Source organism: Aulonocara stuartgranti, assembly GCF_965226115.1.
Source record: "Aulonocara stuartgranti genome assembly, chromosome: 17".
Classification (NCBI taxonomy): domain Eukaryota; kingdom Metazoa; phylum Chordata; class Actinopteri; order Cichliformes; family Cichlidae; genus Aulonocara; species Aulonocara stuartgranti.
In genome coordinates, this window is record NC_138953.1 from 26970451 (window position 1) to 26984628 (window position 14178).

Here is a 14178-nt window from a genome sequence, read left to right on the forward strand (position 1 = left end):
GCTGTTTTCTGGGTTTGGTCTCCAGGTCTCCCTTCTCTAAAGACTTTCTCCCATTTGCTCCTCTTTCTTGTAACATTGTTGCTGTACCCCTCCAGGCATGATGTTTCTTTGTGTTTGTTGTTTGTCTGTCATATCATGGTGCTCCTTCCTGTCTACCATAATCACTTGCTCTGCACTTCCTGTGCTCCGGCCCCATTCTGGCTCCACTGGTGACCTTAAGTCAAAGGAAGTAAGTCCATTCATCCACTCTCCCTTCTCCATGTCACAGTTTTGTTGTGAGCCTCACCTTTCTGTATGTATTTTCACTTCTGGCTGTGTGCAGCATTTTTAAAGCATGTTGACTGAAAGATCACAATTAAATTTTGCAGCTACTGTACATTTGATTTTCCTAATAGTGTTTATTCTCTGTAATCACCAATTTGAAATCATATGCATTCCTATCTTGGGACCACTGTATGATGAGCGACCTAATTAACGTTCTTCCTGTTTAGGTATATTTTTGAGCATAAGGGCACACAAAGGATTATGGTCATCAACAACTGCTCCGCCAATGATGACGCAGCCTATTCGGTTGTCGCAGGAGATGAGAAATGTAGCACAGAGCTTTTTGTCAAAGGTAACGTGATTAATTGATCTTTTTAAAACAGCCACTAAGAATTGTTGGCTTAAGGAGCCAATCATTTAGTTTTCTTCCCTCTTGTCCAACAGAGTTACCAGTTAAGATAGTTAAAGGTATTGAGCCTGTGAAGACCACAGTGAACGAGAGGATTGAGCTAGAGTGTGAAGTTTCAGAGGAAGGTGCTCAAGTCAAATGGTAAGACTGAAAATGAAGGATTTAAACATGCTATGACTAACATAATAACACATGAATGCGACTTGTGCTATAAACAAACAAGAAAATCATTAAAAAGTTCAAACTAAAAGCTCCTTAAGGTTTGCTTTGTTACTCAAACTATGTGTATGGTAAAATATGATTTCAACCTAAAAAAGTGTTTGTATTACAAAAAATAGACATTTGAAAGAGCTCAGTAATCAGACACGATATACTGTCTGGCCAAAAAAAAGTCACCGCCTGACTTAACTTAGCTGACATAACTATTATTTTATTAGAAGAGATAATTACTGCAGTCATAAATCGGCCTTGGCTAGCAACGTGTTATTTACGGTAACACTTACTAATGCATTGAGTAAGTGGTTCCCTAATGTGGTGGTTTTGCCTAACAAACAAGAGATGCCTGTTTCAGTCCTGGAGGAAGACACAAATCCCTCTGGGAGTGTGCCAGGAAGGGCAGCTGATCCAGTGAGTAATTTCCATTTCAGAAGTGTCGCACCAAGAAAAGAAAACCTCTATGGAAATGAATAAAACTACTAAAACTGTGTGAAGAACTGTCCAACCATTATTAAAACCCGGAAGGAATCCTCTCTGTGGAAGGAATGCAGTCATGAAAAAGATATTAAATGATCATGATCAGAGATTATATAAGTGTGCGGTGTAATCCATCAACTGTAGCACTCACAGCTCCTTTTAATTGTGAAAGTAAGAGCATTTCCACTTGTGCGATGTAAAGAGAACTCAGGCTCAGATTGTGAAAGAGTGGTTCGGAGAACACGAGACATAAGACAGACCCTAACCCCACTCAGAATCTTTGGGATGTGCTAAAATCTAATAGCTCCTTCAGAAGTTGCCTCTTTTTCTCATCCAGTGTTTCAGGAAACATCAAGTGATCAAATCTTCACCATCATGTTCAGCACTTGTAAATTGTTCACTGCTTATTTGTCGGTGTGTGACCATTTCAAATGCTCTTTCAGGTTGAAGAATGGTGTTGAGGTTCCAACAGGGGTGCGATCGAGATATCGAGTTAAGTGTGAGGGAACTAAACACTTTTTGGTGATTGATGACGCCTCACGAGACGATACTGGGACATACTCCATCATGGCCTCTGGTGGCACCTCTGAGGCTCATATACAAGTTGACTGTATGAAGCATCTTCTCTGTATTTAAATTCTTACTACTGGTTGCATGCTTTCTTAAAGAAACAGCTTATATCCTGGCCTTCCTCTATACTTTATTTAGTGAAACCACTGAAGGTGTACCAGGACCTGCAGGACATGACGGTGTTGCTGGGTCAGCCCATCAAGTTGCACTGTGAGATTTACCCAGGAAATGTCCCAGGCCGCTGGTACAGGAACGGACAGCTGATCCAACCTAGCGATCGCCTCAACATCATACACAGAAATAAGTATGACCTTGCTATGGAACTCTATTCAATCAAAGCTGTTTTTATTAAACGTTTGTCTCACACATTTCTGTTTTTTCAGAGTCCACCGACTTGAAATTGCAGCCAGCTCCCTTCACGATGCAGGAGATTACACTTTTGTACCTGAGGGGTATTCACAGAGCCTTTCTGCCAAAATCCACATCATTGGTACAAAAACGAAGCTTCACTGGACAAGAGCTTTTTTTTCTCCTTATTGTTCTTTATGCTTTCTCTCTTTCTAATGACCTCGTTTGATTTTCTGCAGACCCTCCGAGGGTACTCTTGGACAGCTTGAACTTCCCAGACAACACTGTAACTGTCGTGGCAGGAAATAAACTCCGCTTAGAAATCCCAATCAGTGGAGAACCAGCACCCAGAGTGGTGTGGATGAAGGGTGAAAGGGTGAGAACCTTTGATTCTGTACTCACCCCACTACTAACACAAAAAACAACAGCGCCTTAGCCCAACTCAAAACTGCTCTGTCTGTAATAACCGTATTGTTTATGCACTTTGAATCATTAAAAATGGGCTATATTACTCATGACTATATTAATTTGTTTCATTCATTATATTCAGATATCACCCTTTTGTTATTTGGTCAGAACTGACACTCTAGTGGACACTTTGCCTGTTAGCCTGGAGCAACACTAGGCAAAACTGCCACTGGACACTGAGGCATGACAAATTATTGTCACCATGTGCAATGAACTTGCAATCTTGATAGTCAGTCTGCTATCAGGTTGAGATTGAATGGGGTCAGCTTGGCAATTATATGCAATCCATTTATGGTCATACACAGATTAACAGTGATGAAAAAACTTCAGATCTCTTGCTGTCTGCAGAAATTCACATTAACTATTTACATTCATAGTTCAGCCAGAACCTCAGAGATCTGAAACAGAAATACCTCCACAAATAGTGACGTAGTTGCTGCAGGACAGAAATGTAACTGCCAAATGACAGAGGTACTCGATAACATTGCTTTTATATAGAAATACAACCAGAAGGCAGCCAGCTGAGTCAAGTCCCCTATTACAAAGACACTCTGAGTCATTGGTGCAGACTGAGTCAGACTGATTGCAAAGTGCTGTCAATCTCTCCGCATTTATAATTTTGGTTTATTTTGGTTATTTACACACCTCTAATCTCTCCAAGCACGATTGCTGATTTTGCTGGACTGTAATTATTTGGAGACAGGTTGCCTCCCAGAATTGACCTTTGTGAAAGCAGTCACTGCAGCTCTTTGCAATCTGTCACTAAATGTGAAAAAATTCAGTCCAACCACCGATTTTGCAGCTAGATTTTTTCTAGCTGCAAGCAGGTTACCGTCTTATTTTCACCTTCTTGTGATTGAACTTTTAACGTTTGTTGTAACCTGCTTGGTAGCTAGTTAGTACCATGTCAGTGAATATCACATTTAGAGTTATAATGTAAATATTTTTTTTTTCATAGAAAGACTAATTTGTGACAAAAAATCTGTTTTTATGTCCTCATATGGTACTCACGAGGTCTTCTGTGTCTTTTGCCTTTAATCTCTTTTACCTCAGGTGATTCTCGAGTCAGGTCACCGCGTCCACGCTGAGACATACAGCGACCACACGAGTCTGACAATTGAGGTCACTGAGCGGGAGGACACAGGAAACTACAAGATAGTTCTGCAGAACGAGGCTGGTGAAGCCACAGCTAGTGTCAAAATCAAGGTTGTTGGTAAGACAGTGCAGCACCTTTCAAACAAAATATAAAATACACAATTCTTAACTTGCTTTTTGAATCATTTTTGAATCATGTGTTGTCTTCAGACATCCCCGACCCTCCTGAAGCTCCCTTGGTCCCAGTGGTGGGTGGTGATTGGTGTTCTATGACATGGGAACCTCCAAAGTATGATGGAGGCTCGCCAGTCTTAGGTAAACCTTGCAGCACACTTGTTACCAAGCTTTACATGCATATGTTGGTGTTACATAACACTTTCTGGCTGCCCTCTAAAGGCTATTACATTGAGAGAAAAAAGAAGCAGAGCTCCAGATGGATGAGACTGAACTTTGACCTGATCAAGGAGACTACATTTGAACCCAAGAAGATGATTGAAGGAGTGCCGTATGAAGTGCGGATCTTTGCAGTCAACGCCATCGGTGTGTCCAAACCCAGTGAACCTTCCAAAGCCTTTACTCCTCTCGGTGAGTCCCCCAAACATTTCTTAGTACCATAAACCTATGACCTATGATCTGCAAAAATTCTATTTAAGGAAGAATAATACAGTCTCACATAAGGCTTTATTATAATGGGCAAAAGTCCTGTGATAGTACGTGTCTGATCTGCCCTTGGTACCCCAGTGACACAGCTGTTCCCCCTCATACCCACTATCCCAAGCATTTTGGCTGTGACCTCCACTGGACACGCAAGAGCTTTAGAGGATATTAAATATGTCTTTATAATGGCTGCCAAATCATCTGTGGATTAGAGGTTTAGGAGATCAGGTCTGTCAGAGGGTTCAGCAGGAGTTAAATGTGATTCAGAATACAAGAATAGATAGCAAGAGCAGGGGCTAATGGGATCTGACAGGGAGACTGATGGCATACCAGCTAAAGTGAGAGGCGCCTTGGTCACGTGTTTATGACTTGCCAAAATGGATGTTTTCTCATCTTGTTCACATTCGCTGTTTAAACCCGAGTGACGAAAACATTTATCTCAACACAGCTGTTACCAGTGAACCCACCATGCTGGTCGTGGATGACGTTACTGACACCACTGTGACGGTAAAGTGGCGTCCACCTGAAACCATTGGAGCTGCTGGGCTGGACGGATACTTAGTGGAGTATTGCGTAGAAGGAAGTGAGTTAGATTTCACTTGACTAACGAACTACATGATAGTAAGGCCCTACAATTTATTGCACAAATTGTACAAAAGCAAATGTCATATGTGCATACATACACAAAGGGGTTTAAACTGCAACCAAATCCAGCTGGTATTGTGATTCTGACAGAATCAGAGATTTAGGATCAGACTGACTGCAAAACAGCACAAAAATACTGAATGCAGTATTGTGAGAGTCCATACATAGACATACAGAAAATATAAAGAAAGAATAAATCCCAAGTCACTGTGTATGCATACTCGGCCACTTCATTAGGTATAATTATTCCTGCACTAGAATATCTAATCAGCCAATCACATAATTAGATTAGATTAGATTAGATTAGATTAGATTAGATTAGATTAGATTAGATTAGATTAGATTAGATTAGATTAGATGAATCTTTATTAATCCCTCGGGTGGGTTCCTGCATGTTACAGGTGCAATAAGGGGAATGAGAGTAAGGATATAAGCATAAATACACCATATATACACATATACAAATATATAAATACAGAATATACAATATGGATAAATAGGATTGCACATTTGAGTGAGCATATTGCACAGTGATTATTGATTGCACAGGCGAATATAAGAAAAAAACAAATATTGCAAATATTGCACAGTGTAACAAAGCACTACAGCTCAGTTGTTCCCGCCCTCCTTTGTCCTCCTGTTTCCCCTCCGCCTCCCCTCCAGTGAGGAGTTAAACAGTCTGATGGCGTGTGGGACAGAGGAGTTTTTAAATCTATTGCTTTTTGACTTTTTGACAGCAACCTGTCGCTGAATAGGCTCCTCTGATTGTTTACAACCTTGTGCAGAGGATGCCCAGCATTGTTCATAAGGACAGCAATGCAATGCATTTAGGCATGTAGGCATGGTCAATATGACCTGCTGAAGTTTAAACTGAGCATCAAAATGGAGAAGAAAGGTGATTTAAGTAACTTTGAAGGTAGGATGGTTGTTGGTACCTGACTGGCTGGTCTGAGTTTTTCAGAAACTGCTGATCTACTGGGATTTTCCTGCACAATCATCTCTAGGATTCCAAACACCATTATATAATAGCTTTAGAAGAAACTATACTATTAATATTGTAAAAGTGAAATCTGAAGCCGAAGAATAACAGTCAGTGTTTTTAAGTACACAATAAATACATAATAATTTACCAGACTTACAATAGTGCACTGGACACTATACAATAGTGTGGCTGAGTAAAAAAAAAATGAGACCAGCTGTAGCATGTAACCAATCTGTAAAACCAGTTTTATTAAGCACTTCAAGTTTTTAGCTTGTTTCTTCTAACCCACAAAATAGATGCACAACCAGTCAGACATGAAACCAGTTTAAATAGTATTTTTCACCATGACTGTATTTTTTTCCTTACAGCTAATGATTGGGTAATATCCAACAAGGAGCTGACAGAGAAAACCAGGTACACCATCACCGGTCTGAGTCCAGGGTGTAAAATTTTAGTTCGTGTCAAAGCCGTCAATGCAGCTGGAGCTAGCGCTCCACGTACCCTGCAGCATGCTATCCTGGTTAAAGAGGTTGTTGGTGAGCTCTTTAAAGTTCATTATATATGTTCTGCTGTAACACTGCAACAAATTAAATTAATACTGACATAAAATAAATCATAAAACGTTCCTTTATAACACACATTTTGGTGTAACTGCTCCACAGAACCACCCAAGATCCGCGTCCCACGGCACTTGAAGCAGACTTACACTCGCAAAGTTGGAGAAACAGTCAACCTTGTGGTGCCATTTATGGTAAATATGCCAGTTATACTGATATTGCACATCTCTTCAACAGAATACTGAGCTCATGTTGCAATTTGTGTGCAGGGCAAACCCCGACCGAAGGTCACCTGGCTGAAGGATGGCAACCCTATAGAGCCTTCACAAGTTAGCATCCGTAACACAGACTGTGACAGCATCATCTTCATCCGCAAAGCAGAACGCAGCCACTCTGGGAAGTATGACATGACAGTGCAGGTTGAAAACCATGTGGACACAGCCATACTTGACATACAGATTGTAGGTGAGTGAGCAAAATCACTATAAGATCATACGAAAGATAGAAGTGCTCATTGACATCAGAGTGGAGCTTTATAAGGAATGTCTATATTATGAGATTATATATCTTTTTCTCCTATTTTTAGATCTACCTGGACCTCCTCAGTGTGTGAATATTGAAGATGTTTGGGGTGAAAATGTAGCTCTGGTCTGGACCCCTCCAAAGGACAATGGGAACGCCCCAATAACAGGCTACACCATTCAAAAAGCAGACAAAAAGACAATGGTAGAAGATGGTTTCATACTGCAAATGAAAACCATTCTAGATACGCTATATCTTCAGCTCACATGCATTACTCTTTTTAGGAATGGTTCACATGCATTGAGCACTACCATCGCAACTGCATTACCATCACAGAACTGGTAGTTGGGAACGAGTACTTCTTCAGGATCTTCTCTGAGAATATGTGTGGCCTGAGTGAAACCGCCACCCAAACCAAAAAGAGTGCCCTCATCGTCAAAGAAGGTACAGCTGACTGTGTGTTTATGAGAGTGTAGGTGAGAGTAAGATCAAAAGATTTACTGTGAAAAACCAAATCTTCTAATTTCAGATGGAGGAAAATGCTTCCAAAGCTGAAACTCTGGAAGAAATCACATTTTACTTACATGCCGATATAAAGTTGTTGTTACTTTTTTGGGGTTTTTTTACAGCTCTTATCTGAAAGGTACTGTCAGTGATGTTTTCCACCCTAAAGTGAGCCTGATTCACAGCCTCACTTGTGAAACTCCAAGGGTTCGGTGTATGACTGACAGGCCCTTCAATGGTGTCTCAGTCTCAGCTGATGATAAATAAAAAAAAATACTGTCTTTCCCTCATCACATAGGGAATATCCCACATGATACCGCTCAGAGCCAGTATCATGTACAACCCCATTCCTTTACCCTTACCCCCACAGGCTTGCAGATGAAAACACAAGAGTACAATGACCACGACTTCAAGGAGGCGCCGAAGTTCACACAGCCACTTATCAACACTTTCGCCGTGGCCGGCTACAACACTACTCTTAACTGCAGCGTGCGTGCCAACCCAAGGGTAAGTGGAAGAACTAAAAGTAAAAGTGGTCCTATCAGCAGAGTCCTTTGCTGATGTTTCTATTTCTATGTGCAGCCCAAAGTGATCTGGATGAAGAATAAGATAACCATCATTGACGATCCGCGCTACCGTATGTTTAGCAACCAAGGAGTCTGCACTCTGGAGATCAGGAAGCCCAGTCCCTATGATGGTGGAATGTACACCTGCAAGGCCATCAATGAACTAGGAGAGGCTCAAGTGGACTGCAAACTGGAAGTTAAAGGTCAGTGTGGACCTTGATATGACCCCCGGCCTCCTCCTTGGGTGCCTGTGTTCACCTGAGTCTGGTTTCCCAAATGTTTTTGTTGTATTTTTTAATGTTCTTTTAAGATATGTGCATCTTTAATGCAAACAGAAGCTATTAACGCATTTATGATCACAATCATCACTGAACGTACAGAGGCAGAGAGCCTTTGGGAAACCAACTCGACCTGGGTACGCTAGTGTTTGAACTGTGCGTGCAGTTCAGCAAAGGGACGATATAGGCGGTGGACATGTAAGTATCTGTACTGGGTTGCACCAGCTATTCGTAAATTCATGGTAAAGTCTTCATCAAGCTCCTAGCAACTTGTTCCTGGTGATTTACAAAGTTGGATTGCACAATTAAAACTTATGAAATGTGTTAGACTTGAGCAATGTGTAAGTTGGTCATGCATGGTGTCTGGGAGAGCTCAACGATGTAAAAGACAAACTACATGGTCGCAATGCCTGAAAAGGGGAAAACACTTTGGATTCTTACCAGTTTTTTTTATCTTCTAATGTTTTTATTAGGATCTTTCTTGCTTTCTTATTCATACAGTCAGTTCTTAGGTTTAGTTCCATATGACCTCAGGTTTATTTAGTCAGTTCCCTTTTGTGTTCCCAGTTTGTGTCAGTCTTGTCTTGCTTTATATGTTTCTACTGTATATTCACCCGTCTTGTCCTCCTGTCTTCCCTTGTGTCATGTTAATCCTATTCCCCTGTTCCATCTGGATGGTAGTTGCTGTTTTAGGGCAGCATGTGGCTCAGGAGGTCGAGCGGATCATTATTGGATGAATGACACTTACAGTCAAACTCGAAGTTCTTTAAATGCTCATCTTAATAGAAAGGCACCTTATAAGTAGAAAGACACATAGTAATATGCAGAGATGGGCAGTAACGCGTTACTGTAATCTGATTACTTTTTTCAGGTAACAAGTAAAGTAAGGGATTACTATTGCAAAAACGGTAATTAGATTACCGTTACTTTCCCGTAGGAACGCTGCGTTACTGCGTTACTAAAACCGTGATTTTTTGCGAGAATGTCCCATGACAGTGACGTAAGCGAGTGCGACGTTCGTGACAACAGCTGTGTGCAGATCAACAATGGATCATATATCGAGTGCGGGAGAGAGTATGAGCGTGCAGCGTTTAAAGCGTGGAAGTACTGACCTTACTTTGAGTTTGATTCCATAAAAAGTGACAAAAACATTAGTGTCCGTTGTGCGTGGGAAGAACACTTCTTTTTAAAGCGAAAAAAACCCCTAAACTTCCAAGCAAGCACCGAGTGCGCAACGATGTAATGGGAAATTCACAAAGAAACTCGTGGATTCTTACACTGACCGCTGCGGCACACCTGCACCAGGGTAAACCTCCGCCTACGCCACTCCTGCTTTACAGGTGAAAATAGAGCACCAGGACCGCTAGTCTTTGATGTTATTTATTTCCTGCTGTGTTTTACTTGCATCTATTTGAAAGAGTGAGTGTAAACACAAAAAAAAATATTTTATTTTATGTGCTGGAATGTGTAGAAAATAGGTTTAAATGTTAAACTAATTTCTTCAAGTCAGAGAATGTTGCATATAATTAAATTTTTGCTTGATGCATAAAGTTAAAAGGTTAAAACTAATAAAACAAGTTTTAAAAAGAGACTTTGCCATTTGATTACATTTTGTATAATGGATTATGCAGAAAAGTAGAATTGGGCTGAAAGATCTATCGCTTTATCACCTACTCAGGTTGTAAATCGTGTTTTTAAAAAGTAACTAAGTAACTAAGTAATTAATTACTTTTGAAAATAAGTAATTAGTAAAGTAACGGGATTACTGTTTTGGGGAAGTAATCAGTAATTAGTTACTGATTACTTTTTTCAAGTAACTTGACCAACACTGGTAATATGTGAAGCCTTGTGTTTTTCAGAGTCACAATCTCGGTGTTTAGAAACCAGATGTGATGAGGTGGGGTGGATCTGACTGTGAAACCACACACGCATTACATAAAAACTGGTCAGTCACAAGTTTTTTAGCCAATGAGCATAACCTGGATAAACTCTGCATGACCAAGACTTACAAACTTGAAATAATTTTTCATTCATTCATTTAATATGATTAAAATGAATCACTGAGACTTAGTGGTTCATTTCAAACGGGAAAGTGTTTTCACAGGTCAAGTTAAAGAGCCGTTTTCCCATTGACTTTATAAGGACTGAAGGCCGTTTCCCAACACCTGCTTACAAACAGTCACAGATTGGTGAAGGTTTCCTAATTGACACTTTCAGCTGCTCCCTTATCCACAAAGGATATCCACAGTATGTTTAATTTGGCAGATATTATACATGAATTGCTTTTCCTGATACAACCCCAAAGTGCATTATGTCTCCTTCTGTGCCTGGGGCTGAACTAAGGACCTTTGTAGGCAAATGTGCTATTTGCCAATAACTGCTAATTTATTGCCAACACTATGCAAGCCAAGCAGCTGGGTCATTTACCATCATTGGTATAACATTTTAAAGTTAAGGGTGTCATGTCAGACGTCAGCTTTATCCGTTTTTCCTGCATAAGATTTATTTTGTTTTGTGCAATCCACTTTGATAAAGTGATGTGTAAATCTGCACTTATTGACTAACTACACTTAAACTTACGAACACCTGGTGCAACTGGTCTATGGATTCCATTTTGAGAGAATATATAAATAATAATCATTTCATGTGTGTCCAGTGTACATAATATCTGGTGACACTTTTCCATCACCACAACATGCAGACGTTTATCCCTTGTGTTGTCACACCTCTCTCTATTCAGTCCAGTCCATCCAGCCATCCTCTTCATCATCACAGCACACCACCTCAGCACCAGTCACACCACAGGAGGCAATAACATATGTAACATATGATATTTTTGTGTTTGTATTATTCAGTGTTTCCATCTTAAAATATGCTCCACAGATTCCAGTGTCTTCTTTATGCTCCACGGTTAACTCCTCATATAAAAGAGTTCAGTAATAACTCAGCTGTTTTCCCTGGTGCGCATATAACTCCATGTAAACATTTTAACCCCTCTTCTCTTCTCTTCTCCCTCCTAGTCCAAACTCAAGAATTGTGAATATATGTTCTCATATAAGGTAAGCTTTCATATGGTTTTGGCATATGAAGCTTATGTCATTCATTATGCGTCTTCAAGCCTGTGCAACCTTGCTTTTCTCAGCTTGTGGGTCTCTGGCAGTCGTTCTTCCCCTTGAGAGAAGAACCAACAGAACATGTCACATTTGCATGATGGCTTTTGCCAGGTTTTTTCTAAACCTGGATTGCTGTACCTGGCTGACTTTAAAAGCTCCGTTTTGAGTATTTGAATTTATTGTTGGCGTGATATTGTGAGACTCTCTGTTTTGTAACCTGTAGCAGAAATTAGGTGAGTAAAAGGTTTGCAAATCTTCTAACCTTTGTTGAGATATCAAGTGCATCATCTGAAGGGACTGAGAAGCTCTATGCTATGAAGGCATTGACTGTGGCTGAACAACATCAAACACCAAAGAAAACATACTAAACTATATTTTATGTTTGGACCTGCCTGATGAGTGGTGTATGCATAAACGCAGCAGAAATTATATATACTGTATTTTGTAGGTTTTTGCTTGTTGCAGATGACTGGAGACATTATTCATTTATTTTTTTTTTTGCAAAGATTGCAGACCTGAATTGAAACATGTTGTGGAATCAGCTGTGCTTGTGCCTGTATGCTGTGGCCCAGTTCCATACTATGCGCTAATACTGAGCAAATATGCAGGGTTTACGCTGCGTTCACATGGTGAAAGTGACAAAATACTCGTCTTAATTTTCAGTGCTGTATTTGAGTGTGCAGAACTATTGTGCTTGTCCCTATTTTATGTCACATACAGTGCTGTGCAAAAGTCTTGAGCCACCTGTATTTTCTTTTTATTTTGCTTCCAGGGAGCCAGACTTTCATGTAATATTTTACAAGTGGTGTTGAGCATTTGGGAGAAAACTTTTAGATCAAATTTTGTACACCTAGGTGAAGTCAGTGACTTTGCATCTTGTGTCACAGATCATATCATTTAAAACTGCATGTACTAAAAGTCATGCATAGTCCACATTTGCTCTAATTAATAATTTTCTTCACTACAAATTACCAAATAAATGGATGAAATTCCAATCACCTGTATTTTGTGTTTAGTGATCATTATCAGAATGCAGTATCCTTTTATTGCTACTGTAATGATAGCGTGCCTTTAAACTCTTGTATACTGTGCAGAAAGACATGCAAAGACAGTGTATACTATGGAACTGGGACAAACTGGGTTGGCATTGCATTCAGAAGCCATCCTGAGCACCCTCTTTCCCTCTTTAGAGCTTGTGGTTCTCTCCATTGAGTTTTATTTGCTTTTCTCTGCTCACCCTATTGCTCTTCAGCTTTTCTCCTTCATCTTCCCCTCTCTATTTTTCACTCTCCACATATGTCTCTGTGCCTCACAGCAATATTCTAAGAGAGTTTTTCTCCCTGTCCCTTAGGAGGCTTCACCTTCTATGAACTCATGCAACGTGGAGTGCCCCTACATCTGATTGACAAGTATATGACCGAGTCGAAGGTTGTTGAGCAAGAGAAGTAAAAACTGAGCACAGTGCAATAAGACATTTTTGGCTTGCAAACATCTGATGCCACTAGTTACCCTGTTCTCTCAACTGCTGAGGTCAGCAGCCTGCAGGTGGATGGAGGGAAGATGGGACAGGTGGGTGGGTGTGAGGGAGGGTATACCAGTCCGGTGTGGTATGCTGTGTGCAGCTTTGGAGCTAGTTACCATGAGAAAAAAAAAAGCCAGTTCATCTTCTTTATCACTCTGTTATGTTTGAAAGACTCAGCTCAGATGCATGTTGGCAGTGTTTTGGTTCTAGCTTTAATAAGGAATTGTAGTGTGAAAAAAACAAGCTCATGGTGCACAACCAGTGTATTTTCATGTGGATTTTTGTCAGGAGTGCTTTTTGAAGGTGGCTGATTACTTCTGGGCTCTGAAAGATTTAGTTTGATGTTTAAAGGGTGTCAGTGAACTAATACGTGGCAAGAAAAGTGAGAACAGACTTGAGTAATGTTGGACAAATGAATGTTTTCACTTTTCTGATATGAATCACATTAACATTTCACTTTTTCTGTTGAGTTAGTAAGACAATAGAGAGATTTACACAAAGTCCATACATGTCATTAAACTTTTGAATTCTTGGATTCATACTGGACTGAGGTTTGATTGGGGTTAAAACATGTGTGCATGCCTTTACCTTTGTAATTACAACCTGTGGACAACAATAAAAGACACTTTAAAAAATAGTATGTCTGTTGTTGATTTCTGTACTCTTGTGTTGTAGGAATTAATCTTCTTTTCTAGTCTGTGACAGATTCACTGTGTAATTGACCTCATTAATTCATTTTAGTCATATTTATTTATTTTGCAAACCAGAAATAGCATGAGGGTTTATGGAATGAGTCATGTATGTGAGATCTGGAAAATATGTTCTGACATATGGAAGGTCTTATGTTTGAATATACTGACTTGACCATATAAACAGGGGGGTAGTTAAAGGAGACCTACTGTGGTGCTCAAAAGTTGACACAGAGTATTGACACAGGTATTGACACAGAATAACCCATTTTTTTAATGGCAAATCTCATAAAACC

General features: G+C 40.0%; 1 protein-coding gene across 12 annotated transcripts in view; it reads left to right on the top strand.

The window, feature by feature from the left end:
• The window catches only part of mybpc1 (myosin binding protein C1), a 36804-nt gene extending 22974 nt beyond the window's left edge, over positions 1-13830 (top strand). For 11 of the 12 annotated variants that reach the window (XM_082510228.1, XM_082510233.1, XM_082510232.1 and 8 more), the window contains 19 exons: positions 221-229; positions 492-616; positions 709-814; positions 1810-1976; positions 2075-2240; positions 2320-2426; positions 2524-2660; positions 3806-3965; positions 4058-4162; positions 4244-4432; positions 4953-5087; positions 6500-6667; positions 6794-6882; positions 6958-7153; positions 7275-7414; positions 7495-7654; positions 8085-8221; positions 8297-8483; positions 13023-13830. In XM_082510228.1, coding sequence (XP_082366354.1) covers positions 221-229; positions 492-616; positions 709-814; positions 1810-1976; positions 2075-2240; positions 2320-2426; positions 2524-2660; positions 3806-3965; positions 4058-4162; positions 4244-4432; positions 4953-5087; positions 6500-6667; positions 6794-6882; positions 6958-7153; positions 7275-7414; positions 7495-7654; positions 8085-8221; positions 8297-8483; positions 13023-13120 — 2581 coding nt within the window. In that variant the 3' untranslated portion in view covers positions 13121-13830. Of the gene's footprint in view, positions 1-220; positions 230-491; positions 617-708; positions 815-1809; positions 1977-2074; positions 2241-2319; positions 2427-2523; positions 2661-3805; positions 3966-4057; positions 4163-4243; positions 4433-4952; positions 5088-6499; positions 6668-6793; positions 6883-6957; positions 7154-7274; positions 7415-7494; positions 7655-8084; positions 8222-8296; positions 8484-11578; positions 11618-13022 lie in introns of all 12 variants that reach the window. The other variant, XM_082510235.1, reaches the window with a different exon arrangement.
• Positions 13831-14178: the final 348 nt, after the last annotated feature.